Raw genomic sequence first — 15058 nt, 5'->3', positions numbered from 1 at the left:
ATTGTGTAAAGAGGTAAGTAAATAGGGACACCAAATTTATTATAAAGACGAAAACATTGATAAAATACTAGCAGATGTACCCTGCATTGGCCAGTATTAAATGTAAAAATAAAAGTAAAAAAGAACGGAAAGAAACCGAGATATGTACATGTGAGTATTGTTTTTTCTAAACAGTTCACTTCTTGTAAGTGAAAAATAAAAAATACTCAAGCTGAGATTAAGACCAAAACCTAAAAGATAGTGAGTCAAGTATGATAACCAATTGGCTAGCTTGACACGATCTGTAAAATGTATTTTCAAACCTACTTATTCTTAATATAAGGAAGCTGTCATGTGAATGATTTGCACATTTGCAGTCAATAAACAGTTGACAAACATAAGAATCCCTCCCCCCTCATGTACCAATTTTTCAATTTGGACTTCTTAGCAGTCCTTTTTCCAGATGAAAACAAAGTTTTTCACATGTGTGAATACCCTATATATCAAATTTAAAGTTTTTAGATTAAAAATTCCCTGAGTATATAGGTTGAGAAGTGTCTCCAAACACACACACACACATTTTCACTTTTATATATAGATTGTTTTGTAAAAGTTGAAGCAGTTTTGTTTCTTCTCGTGTTGCGTTTTCTTACCTTGAGCGTTTATTAAGTGTTGTATCTTCAATGGCAAATATATGCACGGTTCCTTTATCACTTGAAGCACACAAAAATGCAGAGTCATGACTAAACGATATACTGCAATAGAGAAAAGGGTCAGTCATAACTAAACGATATTCTACAAATAGAGAAAAAGGTAAAAGTTCAAATAAATAAAAGATTACAAGGAAAACGAGAAATAGGAAAAATTAGGATCAACTATTTTATGACATTCACTAAAAATCAGGAAGAATACGAAACAGAAAGTTCTTGAAGAATGTTTCATTTTGATGTATTTTCAAATGAGTTTTTGTTATCATACCTTTACTTTATATATCATTTGAAATAGCGTTGTTTGCTGTATCTAATCGTTTAAAATAAAATCGTTTTGAAAGAATTATGTCTTCTTTTCAGAACATTAAATACAAGATGGAAAAAAGCAAATTCGCACAATTTTCTTATTTCGATTCAATCCAGGCCAGAGGCTGAAACAGCTCGTGATATCAATGAAGCATTTGAGGCAGGAAGCACTACTGAACACACAGCACAATGGTGGTTTAAGAAATTTTGTGATAAGTGGTGATGCCTATGTAAAAAAACAAAAAAACATCGGATGTTGACAATGATCAATTAAGAGCCTTAGTTGAAGCCAATCCACGCACAACTGTTCAAGAACAAGTAGCTGAGCAGCAGCTTGGTTCCCATCAGTTTTGGCAAATAACAAACAGGGTCCTGAACAATGGACCTGAGGTAATTCCATCAACATCTGACAAAGCAAAACTTTATCAAGAACTTTGTAGTAAATTCTACCTTTTGCGATAAAAGCCGCTTACCCCCTGTATTTCTTCTTGTGACTGAAAACACACTATGCAACATACAAATATCTGTACATGATGTTGACAAGCTTATCAAAAACTTTGGTTTCAGTAAAGGAATAGGCCCCGATGGCATTCCAGTCATAGTACTCAAAAAGCTTCAACTGGAACTAGCTCCCATACCTACAAACCTATTTAAACATTGCCATAAGAAGAAATGCTTCCCAACACCCTGGAAAACTTCATCAGTTTGCCCCGTATTTAAAAAATCTGGAAATCGGTTGTCTCCCTTTCCGTACAGACCAATCAGTCTCCTGTGCATCATGAGTTGCTGGAATTTGTGATAAACAGAGAAGTGGTCAACCATCTCGGCAAAAACAACCTGCTCAGTGACATGCAATATGGTTTCTGTTCTGCAAGATGTATAAACAGATGTATAGAATTTAGGAAAATCATCTCAGGTGCATGGTATAAAAAACCTAGACACCTCGAAAGCATGTCGATCCGATCTCATCCCGGCTGTACTATTAAAAAAATGCTCTGCCAAGGTTGCTCCAGTTCTCTCCAAACTTTACAATAAATGCCTTAATGAACCTTGCTTTCTTAACTGCTGGAAAACTGCTTTTGTGGTACTAGTTTTCAAGAATTCTGGCGAAAGAACTGACCCATTAAATTAAATTATCGCCCCAGTAGTCTCCTGCTTATCGCCAAAATATTTAAGACCATAATTAATAAAGTTCTAGTCCATCACCTTACAGCTGCTAAACTTCTGACCGACCAACAATACGGATTTAGGCAAGTCTGTTCCACAGCAGATATCCTAACTGTAATCTTTGAATGTATATACCATTCACTGAACAAAGCAATGGAGGATAGAGTGGTAGCCTTAGATATATCCAAGGCTTTTAACAGGGTATGACATGATGGTCTTCTCTGGAAAATCAGATCATATGTTATCACTGGAAAGATACATAACGTGATTAAATCCTTTTTAAATAAGAGAAGAATCCAGGTTGTCCTCGATGGTCGTACATCTAAACAATATAATATAAATGCAGGAGTACCTCGGGGTTTATCCTTAGACCTTTATTATTCCTAATATTCGTAAATGACCTCCCTGATAAAATTGTCTCGGAGATAGGTATATTTGCTGATGACACCACTCTCAATAACAGGCACGAAAGGAAAACAAGTGAACACATATCTAAGGAAATGGCAGAAACACTAGAGAAAGACCTCCAGTCTGTAGTGGAATGGGGACAAAAATGGATGGTCACATTCAATGCTGCCAAGGCCACTGTGAAGAAGGTGGGCTCTCTCTAACGTGCTAGAAAGCTACTTAAATCTGAAAGTATCCTGTACCTCTACAAGGCCACCATTCGCCCTTGTATGGAGTATTGTGGTCACATTTGGGCTGGTGTATCTGCTACTAGTCTCTCCCTCCTGGATAGGGTTTAAAAGTCCTGAACTGTCATCTAAGCTTCAGCCTGTGTCCCATCGACGAAATATTGCATCTCTCTGCTTGTTCTACAAGTCCTTTAATGGTGAATGTTCTGACGAACTGCAAGCACTTGTGCTCCCTTGACGTAAATACCTCCAACAAACCTGAGGAGCAGCTAAATCCCTAGGTGTAAGAAAGCGTTTTACTTCAATAGTTTCTTCCCCAGAACTGCTAGACTTCCTTCCGGGATTCTGCTTTCTCAACTGTACTGTTCTGCAGAAGTTCAAGTGCAATGTGAACAGACATCTTGCTGCTCATCTCTCTTCATAATGTCTCTGCAACTCCCCGATAGTAGAAAAAAGAAAGAAATGGAACGCATATATCAAATCTGTTGCCAAAATTGCTGGAAAAATAGTTGGATCACTCAACCATTCAAACGTATCTCACTGAGCCAGGTACGCCCTAAGATGGAGTATTATTGCTATATATGGGCAAAAGCTGATTGGTGTGCCTTATCCTGCCTTGATAGAGTTCAAAACCGGCTTCAAAACTAAGTAGGTGATGCCCTTTTCTTTTCCCTGCAACGTCTTTCCCACAGAAGAGACGTTGCGAGCCTGTCTCTGCTCTATCATTATTTTCATGGCACATGCTCAACTGAACTCCAATTTATGGTTTCTCCCTTTGCCAAACTTTCACAAAAAACACTCTTCTAACTACAACCACTCTCTATCTGTGCCTAAATCTAAACGAAGATTCCATGAATAAAGCTTCTTTCCCCAGACCTGCCTTCCTGATTGAATACAGCATGGTAGCCTTCAAATCCAATGTAAACAAATTTTTGTTGTGCTGTCTCCATTAATAATCAAATCCTACCAACTTTACATCATTAATGATTACTACACTACCACATTACATTCGTTAACTCTTATCCTCAAGTGGCCTTCAGGCCTTGATAAGCGGTGACTCCCAATTAAAAAACTTTCTTCTGAATTAGATGTAACATATACAATGATTTCCAACCACTTGAGAGATTGGAAAGACAAAAAAACTTGATAAATGGGTGCCTCATAAATTGAATGACAATCAAAAGAAACACTTATGAAATGTCATCTTCCCTTCTTTTATGCAACAAGAATCACCCGTTTTTTGACTGGGTTGTAACTTGTGATGGAAAGTGGGTTCTTTACGGCAACCAACAAGTGGTGTGTTTTCAGATACAAGAGGTTTGGTTTGGTTTGGTTTTACGGCATATCAACCTTTTTTTTTTGGTTATTTAATGCAGGATTCAGTTTTTTTTTTTTTTTTTTTTTTGGAATAGATATTTTAATTTAATCAGTGAGTCAAATCAGACTTTTTGTATCATTAGGTGATGTGCTTCCTTCCTTTTTTTGGGGGTGGGGTGTAAAGTTGGATTGAATTAAAGTTATATTCTTTTATATAGATTTACTTTTTTCAGAAATGTTAGTATTTTGTTGGAGTTTATTTTTTTAAATAGTTCTTTCATATTGTTGACATTGTAATAATTTTGCCGGATATGCGCGAGATCGCCACAATCCAAAAGAAAGTGTTTTACTGTAAAAGGTTCTTGGCATGCAAAACATTCTGGAGGGTCTTCTTTTTTTAGCAGGATGGAGTGGGTTATGTGCGTATGTCTTATGCGAATACGGGACAAAATCACTTCCTCTCTACGTGATCTTCTGGCATCTGGTAATCGTTCTTCTATTGTGGGCTTGATCTTGAAAAGTTTATTATTTGGACAGTTATTCCATCTTTCTTGCCATTTCTTCATAATCAGATTATTTATTTGTTGTTTGTAGTCAGAATGTGGAATTTTTATATTGCTTTTAAGGAGTTTTAAAGCATTTTTGGCAGCTATGTCAGCTTTTTCATTGCCCTGAATTCCAGAATGACTGGGGATCCAGCAGAATTTGATACATTTGTTTTGTGAGAGAGTGTGTATTTTTTGTAGCAGTTTGATGAGTAGTGGGTTATTTAAATTTTTATTCTTTAAGGATTTGAGTACCGATAGGGAGTCTGAAAAAATTATAAATTTGTTGTGGGTAAGGTCAGTGATGAGATCTAGTGCCATATCTAAGGCTGTGGCTTCGGCACTAAAAATTGAGGCATGGTCTGGTAGTCGCTTCTGTGAGGTAATGTTAGTGGATACGACTCCGCATCCGGTTTTGTTGTTGTCTTTGAACCCATCTGTGTATATGTGTTGATGGTTTGGGTATTTTTCCTGAATGATAAGGAGTTTTTCTTGATAGGTTAGTGGATGGGTTTGATTTTTTGGGAGGTTATTTAATTCAAGGATGATTTCAGGGTGTTTTAGTAGCCAGGGTGGAAGGCTTAGTTGGTTGACATTATGGATATTGGTGATTGTGATACCTGCATCTTCTACTAGTGGTTTTGTACGGAGCCCAAAAGGTTTTATAGCTTTTACTTTTTGGTCATATAGATTTTGGTAATTTGGATTGAAGGTACAGTTAGAGGTTGGATTTGTTGGCTGTGATTTTTCTCTATCATAAAGCGAGTAATCTAGTGAGTTTGCAATGCAGTTGTAAGCAGGATTGTCTGGGCAAGAGAGAATTTTGGTCAGGTATTGCAAGGCTAGTTTGTCGCGTCGAATTGATAATGGAGGTTCATTGGCTTCTGCATGGAGACTATCGATGGGGGAAGTTTGGAAGGCTCCCAGCGCAAGTCTGAGGCCCTGATGTTGAACGGTGTCCAATATCTTTATATACGACTTTCTGGTGGCACCGTAAATGAAGCTACCATAGTCTAGTTTCGATCGCACTAGTGACCTATATAACTTTAATAGGGTTTGTCTGTCCGCTCCCCAATCTGTGTGGGCAATGACCCGCATTAGCTGTAGGATTTTATTACATTTATTTTTAAGATGTTTTATATGAGGGATGAATGTAAGTTTTTTGTCTAGTATTAACCCTAAGAATTTATGTTCATTTACAACAGGAATCGGAATATCATTTAGTTTTAAAAGAGGATCTGGGTGCAGTTTTCTTAGTTGACAAAAGTGCATACATTTTGTTTTGTTAATGGAAAATTTGAAGCCATTCTTAGTTGTCCATTTTTTTATTTTGTCAATGCATTGTTGAAGTTGACGCTCAATTATATGGATATGTCTTGAGTTATATGCAATTAAAAAATCATCAACATATAGAGAGCAATCCACGCCTTTGTTTATGCATCCAACAATACTGTTAATTTTTAGGCTGAATAATGTTACCGACAAAATACTTCCCTGTGGAACTCCCGTTTCCTGTTCTTTGATGTCCGATAGGCATGTTCCTACACGGACATTGAATAGTCTATTATTTATGAAGTTGTTGATGAAGATGGGTAGTCTTCCTTTCACTCCAGCTTCTTTGAGATCTTTCATGATGCCATACCTCCATGTGGTATCGTACACCTTTTCAAGATCAAAGAAAATAGCAGTCATATGCTTTTTTTGTATAAATGAATTTCTGATGAAAGTTTCTAAACGAATTAAATGGTCTGTTGTGCTACGATGTTTTCGGAAGCCACACTGAAAATTAGTTATTATTTTATTTGTTTCCAGAAACCAAATTAACCTGGTGTTGACCATTCTCTCCATGATCTTACACACACAGCTTGTTAGAGCTATGGGGCAATAATTGGAGGGGTCAGATGCATCCTTTCCTTGTTTTGGTATAGGAATGACTGTGGCTTGTTTACATATGGCTGGAAGATTGCCATTGAGCCAGATGTCATTATAAATAGAAAGTAAATACTTTAATGGTTCATCTGGTAGTTGTTTTAGAAATTCATACGTTATTTTATCAGGTCCCTCAGCCGTGTTGTTGGCTTTTTTTAATGAATCCTTTAGTTCATGGATGGTAAAAGGTTTGTTGTATTCTTCCTCATTATTACTTTTAAAGTTCAGTTTGTTTTTTTCTGATTCCTGTTTAATGATCTGGAATTTTTTATCGTAATTTTTAGAAGATGAATTATTTGCAATAGTATCTGCAAGCAGGTTTGCCATGTCCTCTTTTTTAGTTATTTTACTATTGTTTACACAGAGGTGGTTGAGAGGGGAACTGGTGTTTTTTCCTGATATTTTCTGAATCATATTCCATGCAGTTTTGTCTTTGGTGGTGTTATTGATTTTAGACACAAAATTCTTCCATGATTCTCTTTTGGCTTCGTTTATTGTTCGGCGTGCTTTAGCCCTGCATATTTTAAAGTTGTTTAAATTCTGAGTAGTTGGTTGATTGTTGAATTTTCTTAATGCACCACATCGTAGCCTGATAGCCTTTTTACAGTCATTATTAAACCAGGGACGATTATACTTGGTTGATGATTTTGTTTTAGGAATACATTCTTCTGCTATTGAGATAATGGTATCTGTAAAGTGAGTGATTGGGTCTTTCTCACATTTTTCAGGTAGGAGTTTGTGTTTGCATAGTAATTTGAATTCATTCCAGTTAGCTTTTTTAAGGTTCCAACGAGGAATTTTTGAGATTATTTCAGGACCAAAATGTTCTAAAGTTATTGGGAAGTGGTCACTTCCACAGGTATCTATATGCACTGTCCAATTGTAATCTATAAAGATACTAGGATCACTTATAGAGAGGTCAATTGCTGAGGACGAATTTGTAGCGGAGTGAATAAAGGTTGGTTTTTTGTTGTTATATATGCATAGATTGTTGTTGTTGATAATATTTTCTATAGTGATTCCTTTTCTATCTGTGTTTGAGCATCCCCAACTAACATTATTGACTATTAAAATCGCCTAATAATAAGAAGGGGCGAGGGAGTTGGTTGATGAGTTTTTCTATTTCGGTTTCATCTATGGGGTCGTTTGGAGGCAGATAAATGGAGCAAATTGTGACCGTTCTATGTAGGGTGGCTGTGACAGCAATTGCCTGTAAGTTAGTTTGTAGATTTATTTGGCTTTGTGCCGTGTTTTTGTTAATGAGAATGGATGTTCCTCCTGAAGCTCTATTTGGGTTATTTGTTGTATAGTTGTATTCAGTAAAACTTTGGAGATTGATATTTTCAGATGGTTTTAAAAAGGTTTCTTGTAGGCATATTATTGTGGGACATAGATCGGATATTAGTAGAAGTAATTCATTCCGGTTGGCTTTTATACCTCTGCAATTCCATTGGATTATTTTGTTGGCCATAGTTTAGATTTTATGCATTTGATTTCCCTTTTGTCTTGGGAATAGGGGTGTTTTCTTTTTTATGGGGGTTTAGAAGTTTTGTCTTCTATTTCCATTGTTTCCAAAGAGGTTTTAAATTTATTTTGGTCTGTAGTTCTTGTATTTGAATCATTGGACTGTTTCATGTGCGTTTGAGCACTTGTGAGCTTTTTATCATTGGTAGATTCGGTTTCTGTTTCCATGGCTTCTGGTTCTTTGTGTTCAATTGGTTTGTTAGCTTTTATGCTTGATTTATCTCTGCTTTTAGATGTTGAGCGAGATCGTGGTTTGGTTTTTGTGGGGCTGGTTTTCTTCGAGGAATTTTTCCCATTTATTGTTCTTGTCTGTTCGGATGTTTTTGGAGAATCTTTATTTTTTTGCTTGTTGTTATCTGTTTTTATATTAGAACTCTTGTGGGGGATTAAGGGACTCTCCTTATTGTTGGTATTCTGCTCTTCAGAGTTCTCGATCTCCAATATCTTAAAGCTATTGGAGAGGGGAATTTGTGGGTTTATTTGTAGTTTTTGTTTAGTTAAGTTTGGTTCTGGTTTGTTTTTTTTTATTTGTTTCTGGTCTACTGGGTGTGGCGTTTGGATTTTTAGTTCCAGTGAGTTTTTTTTTCATTTCTTCAATTGTATTTATCAATATTTGGATTTGGTTGGTGAGGTCTTGGATTTTAATATCGAGGTTTGTTGTGCAATAATTGTCATTGTGTTTATTTGTGTTGGGAATATTCTTTTTGGTTATTTCGGAATATTTAGCTGTTACTGCCTTTTTCCTTGCTTCTGGGTAGGTGATGTTTATTGAGTGTTGAATTTTAACAATTTCTTTTTCTTTTTTCCAGATTTCACAGTCTTTGGAGTAGGCACTGTGATTTTCTGTACAGTTGGCACATTTATAAGTTTTTTGAAAATTGATATGATTGTCGTTTTCTCCACACCTTCCACAAACTGGCTGGCGTGTACATCCGTCCTGATGATGACCAAACTTTTGACATTTAAAGCAACGCAGTGGGTTGGGGATGTATGGTTCGACTCTTAGTTTCTCATAGGCTATTTTTATTTCTTGTGGAATTTTTTGTTGGTAAAAGGTTAATATATATGAGTGTTTATCATTTCTCCATTTTTTTTTAATTTGAATTCTTCTGACATCCGTTACATTTTGTTCTTTTTTAGATTTGAACGGATTTCGTCAATGGAGCAAAGTGAAAGTTCAGGGCTTTTCACAACTCCTTTGCATATCTTTAGTGTTTTGTGAGGGTATGTTTTTATTTTTATATTGTCAAAATGTTTCCATTTTAAAAGTTCATCTGCCTGTGTTTTGGTAAGAATTTCTATCAAAAGATTACCATTTCTTAATTTTTTCACTAGTTTAGGTTTGACCCTTTCTGATAGTATTTTTTCTATCTTGAAGGGGGAGAGTTTGGTTAAAGGCACTTCTCCAATTGACTCCATTACTATAAAGTTTGGATAGTTATCCGATTCCTCATTCGTGTCACTGTCCGAACTGTCTAAAAATCTTTTTTTACTTGGATTTTTATAACTCATATTGGGTTCGTTTTTTTTAATTCATCATCCCTGCTCCCCACCCACCTTGGAGCCCTACTTGGGATGCGCACAGGGGGGAAGCCCATTCGCCCTGGCTACAACAGGGTTACAGGTATGGTATACTTGTACATAATGTAGGCTTCGAGCACTCGTGTATCTTAATTTCTCCCATCCAAGTAAAATATGGGAAAGATCAGAGAAAAACATCCATGTCTAGTCCTTGTTCACTATATACAATTGACCCTCAGCCACCGCTTTCACCACTTGTTTGGGGATCAGTATTGATGGGGAAGTGTTGTGTATTATTTAGATTTGGTGTAGATTGTATGCGTATAAGTGGTGAGCTAGACGTGACCAGCCGATTGATCGGATCGGGCCTCTCCGATCGCCTGTCTGGCCCAGTACGAGGCCAAAGTGGAGTGTATTCTAATGCCCCACTGACGGGGTTGGGAAGTAGGAAGAAAAAAAAAAGGGGGAAGGGGGCTGTTGTTTTTGTTTTTGTTTTTGCAGAACATAATTAAGTTTTACAAAAGAGAATAGGAAACAAAAACGGAAAATCGATGTAGGTGCATTTCGTCTCAGGAAGCCAATAGACAGCCTGATCTGGTAGCACCAGGATACAAGAGGAAATATGGGCGGGGGATGCTGAGCTTGGTGGTTAGACACCGATGAAGCTCCACGACACTTCCTAAATCGAAAGAAGATCATGCTGATTGTTTGGTGATCGGTCTCATCCATTACAGTTTTTGAATGAAACCAATATGGCGGGGAAGTACTGTCAATAAATGGCTGAAATGCATCAGAAACTTCGACAACAACACCCAGCATTGAAACAACCCAAATCTCCTCCACGACAATGCCCGACCACGTGTTGCTAAACCGACCCTGCAGAAGTTGAACAAATTGGGCTATGAAACGGTCTCATCTGCCATACCAAGTGTGTTGATTCTGATGGTGTTTATTTCAATCAATAAATTTTCGTTTGAGCCAAGATATGTCATCTGAATTTAAAAGTTAAAAACCAAACTTTCTCAACCTAATAGTTGAGACCAGAGCAAGAGCAGTCAGAGTTAGTCAAGTTTTTTTTTTCTTTACAAAGGAGTCATCACTTATCAAGGCCCAGAGGCCAATCGAGGATATAGTAGTCAATGGGACAATATCATAGTGATCGTTACTAGTGGATAAACTGGATTACTTAAGGGGACAACTAATCAAGAACTTGTTACGTTGGACTTGAAGACAAACGTATTGTAGTCAGCTGGAAAGCAGAGAAACGGAAGACAATTCCACAGGCGTGCAGTTCTAAGAAAGAAGCTTTGTTCATGGAATCTACGTTTAGGTTTAGGCACAGATAAAGAACGGGGGAAATTATTGATAGTGGTTTCAGCTAGACGAGTGTTTTTTTTGTGAAAGTTTGGTAAGAGTTACCATAGATTGGAGCTTAGCTGAGTACTTGCCATGAAAATAATGATAAAGCAGAGACAGGCTCGCAACATCTCTCCTGTGGGAACGAAATTCCAGAAAAGAGAAAAGAGCATCTCCACAAAGTTATGAAGTCTATTTTGAATTCTGTCAAGGCAGGATAAGGTCTTTCTAGCAGCTCCTGCCTAGATGTAGCAACAGTACTCCATCCTTGGCTTTTATACAGGTAGAGAATTGCATCGGTAGTGAGATATCTACTGGAGTGATAGAATGATCCAACCATTTTTCCAGCAACCTTGGCAAACGGATTTGATGTACGTGTTCCATTTCAGATCAGGAGTAAAGATCAGACCCAGAAACTTGTCAAAACATGGAGCCTCCCCAAGACAAAAGGCATTCATTTCAATTAATGCCAGACAGAGATCAGAGCGTTGATGATGTAAAGATAGAAGCTTGGTTTTAGATGCATTAAAATTAACCAGCCACCTCTTTTCCCATTGCAAGATCAAGATCAGAGGAGAGAGAACCAGAGAGAACTTGGTCATTTATGACCTTTGAAGTGTTGCCATAGATGGTAGTATTGTCAGCATAAATGTCTGTAAATGATCTTAGGATGTGATTTGGGAGATCATTGATGTAGATCAGAAAGAGAGTTGAGCCCAGGATAGACCCCTAAGGGACTCCAGCATTAATACTGTGAGCTTCTGATTTCTACCCATCAACCGCTACTCTTATGAACCTATCAGAGAGAAATGATTTAATAATTGAGAAGACATTTCCAGCTATACCATAGCTGGAGATCTTATGGAGTAGACCTTTATGCCATACCCTATCAAAGGCCTTTGATATGTTAAGAGCAACTGTCTTAGAAAGGAAACCTCTGTTGAGAAATTTGCTAATCCTATGAGATATAACTGTTAGCACATCTGTTGTAGATCTAGCAGAACAGAAACCATATTGCATGTCACTGAGGAGGTTATTTTTGCTGAGATGGTTGATTATTTAACACAGATTCCAGCAACTTACTCATGATGCACAGGAGACTTATTGGTCTGTACTGAGAGGGAGATGACCAATCACCTAAATTCTTAAATACAGAACATACTGATGAGATTTTCCAGGTTGTTTGGAAGCAATACTCCTTACAACTTTGTAAGTATGGGAGCTAGTTCTGGTTGAATCTTCTTTAGCACTATAATTGTAATGCCATCAGGGCCAGTTGCTTTACTGGAATCAAGGTTTTTGATTAGCTTGGCAGCATCACGCACAGATATTTGTATGTTGCATAATGTGTTTTCAAATACAGGAGGAAATATGAGGGAGGGGGGAATGGCCTTGATCCCATAGGGTAGAATTACCTGCAAAGTTCTTGGCTTCGTCCGATGCTGACGAGATTACCTCAGGTCAATTGATTATTGTTAGAATAGAGCACACGCTTCTGCTCACAACCCTGTTTGTTATTTGCCAAAACTGGTGGGAACCAAGTCACTGCTCAACTACTTTGGACTTGACGGACTGAGCATACAACTCTCTTGAGTTTTTTTATTATTCTTTTACAGTGGTTTCTGGCAGTCCTGAAGGCGGCTTTAATCTCAGTACATCTATTATGTTGGAAGATATGGAAAAAGTGATTTCAGTGCATAATGGCAGCAGCACATTCTGGCTGTTAGGTTTTTACTGAAATCTTTTGGAGGGTATGAAGCAGTCTATACCTGCAATCAACCATTCTGTCAGGTCTGATACTATAGAGAACATATTCTTTTTAAATAGGGAATGCAAAGTAGATCAGATATAAATGTATGGAAGCTATCCTGGTCAGCCATAGAGTATCGATATACTGTATGATGGAGAGGTATGTCTGAGGACTCATTACATTTTGTTTTTATCTTAACTGAGACAACAGAGTTATTATACTAAAATACAAAAATTAAGTAATTACCAATACAAAGTTGCAGTATCTGATCCTCTACGAAGTTCCACCACCAACTGTTTGCTATAAAGGTTGAAAACCCGAATAAGAGTACCCTGAAAAATGAATAAAAAATAAAATAAACATGAAAATGTTTGTTAATTAAATTTTTTTTTAAAAACGTTGGTTTTTGCCATCTGCTATAAAATAAATGTAGTCCTATATGATTGTCGACAGAACAGTCAAATAGAACAAAGTCCATAAGCATATAAAACCAAATTTGTTGAATTCAGGGGTAAGCACGCATAATACTGTTGTGAAACTCAAGTGATTTATTTTGCTAGATGTCTCTTCTACCCAGCTGGATTAACTTCTCAACCATCTCCTGTCACGAAAGAGAGATCTTAAGCAAATTGATCTTCCTATCACCACCTTCTTAAATTCCATTCTATTTCTTTTCTTTCATAATGCTAAATTTTTTTTAGTCACTTATAAATTTGTTTTCGCTCAGGTTTTTCATATGTGTGGTGATCAAGAGCTAATATTTAACGAAGCCAAATCAATCTTTATACTTTCGTGACATACTTATATCATGCCTCATCTTTTCTGTCTTCAGTCAGTGAAGGAGAGATGCTTCTATATGGAGACAATTTCAATTTTTGCCCAAATCACCCCCTCCCTCTACTGTATCTTATTTGACCATCGTATAAAAGCAATTAAATATGGCTGCATTAGCAAAAATATTTTTCACAAAATAAAAAAATAAGTATAATGCTAAACTTTGCATCTTTACATTTGAATAAATTTTGTAAATAAATGATTTTTAAAATCTATGGAACAACGTGATATTTCTCTACTTTAACGCAATAATAAAAATAACTATTCATTTTGAATTGTTGCATTTATATTGATAAACGTTCAGTATAAAATGAAAACGTGTTCCTTTCTTTAACGCAAATTTTAATGCTTTTTAATAAAAAATGCTCTCGTTCATCATTGAATAACTGTTCAACAGATCTAGCTTCCTTGCACTTACTAGCATGACATCACTGTCGATCACACTGACCTGTTGTTTACAAAGGTTACAGCCTGATTCATTCTGTTATCAGTCTTGGTTAGTATATGTTTAAATGGGACGTCCTATTTTACCCTTCGCTTGATAGCAGTAGTCGTTATTCCTAGCCAGCTGCACAGCCTTTCCGCAGAAAGAGACCACCTGCTCCTGGTAATAGTGTGTGGGATGTCTGGTTGCTGATTTTACCTTTCTAAAACAGGGCATCGTCTAATCCCCAGAAAGTCAAACTAAGCATTCAGGCCCCATTTATCGGTCGATACATAGTTTTATTAATTTGGGATGTTCTCTGTATCATTTGAGAATTGTTTCATATTTAAAAAAATTTTTTTTAATTCAATTTCCAATAATATAAAGCGTCATTATCATTGTCTTTGTGTAACTTAAAAAAAAAAAAAAAAATGAAGTAGTTTTTAACTGCAGTAAAAACTCTTAAATTAGAAAATCTAGTAAAAATGTTTGTAATGTGTTGTGATTAGAATGAATTCCATTACTTTTCAGAAATCATGTTTTTTTAAATTAAAAAAAAAAAGAGAAAAAAAAAAAAAAAGAGAAAAACTTGGATTTGATGTTTTGTTAACAAACCTTTCGAGAAGCAGTAGCCATCATATTTCCCGTTTGATTAAGGGCCAAGCAAGCCAGCTCATTCTGGTGGGCGCTTATCGTCACCGGACACACGGATTGACCTGGCTGTACCCTTTCAAGATCCTAAAACAAATTCATGGGTGGAAAAAAAAATACAACAAAATGTTAATAAAATCCAAATCTGGCAAAAGGTTCTTTGAAATTCTAGATTCCATAAAATTAAAGGCAATCAGGATGCTTAAATAAAGACCCTTCCCACTCCCTAGTTTAAAAGTCATGCATTTTTGGTTAATTTCTATAAAAACATTCTGGATTTCATTATTTGTATTCTTTGAACCATTGCTCTCATTTTGATTGTTATTTTCACGTTTCGGTTGATGAAACCTCAGACCTTCTTTAGGTATATTTTGTCAAACCCTGGAATCTTTCTGTTAAACTTGGGAATC

The 15058-nt window shown here is 36.5% G+C and overlaps 1 protein-coding gene across 1 annotated transcript in view; it reads right to left on the bottom strand.

Annotated features, from left to right (window-relative positions):
• Positions 1 to 15058, bottom strand: part of LOC145284956 (WD repeat domain phosphoinositide-interacting protein 4-like) — a 53133-nt gene that overhangs the window by 20006 nt on the left and 18069 nt on the right. Inside the window, exons 7-9 of the mRNA XM_080134057.1 lie at positions 14613 to 14735; positions 12986 to 13071; positions 633 to 734 (exon numbers count right to left, since the gene is read on the bottom strand). Of these exons, the coding sequence (XP_079990183.1) occupies positions 633 to 734; positions 12986 to 13071; positions 14613 to 14735 (311 nt within the window). The remainder of the gene's footprint in view (positions 1 to 632; positions 735 to 12985; positions 13072 to 14612; positions 14736 to 15058) is intronic.

The sequence above is a fragment of the Euprymna scolopes genome, chromosome 9 (assembly GCF_053919585.1).
Source record: "Euprymna scolopes isolate OS-2025 chromosome 9, ASM5391958v1, whole genome shotgun sequence".
Taxonomy (NCBI): domain Eukaryota; kingdom Metazoa; phylum Mollusca; class Cephalopoda; order Sepiida; family Sepiolidae; genus Euprymna; species Euprymna scolopes.
This window is presented reverse-complemented; position numbering and strand designations above follow the sequence as displayed.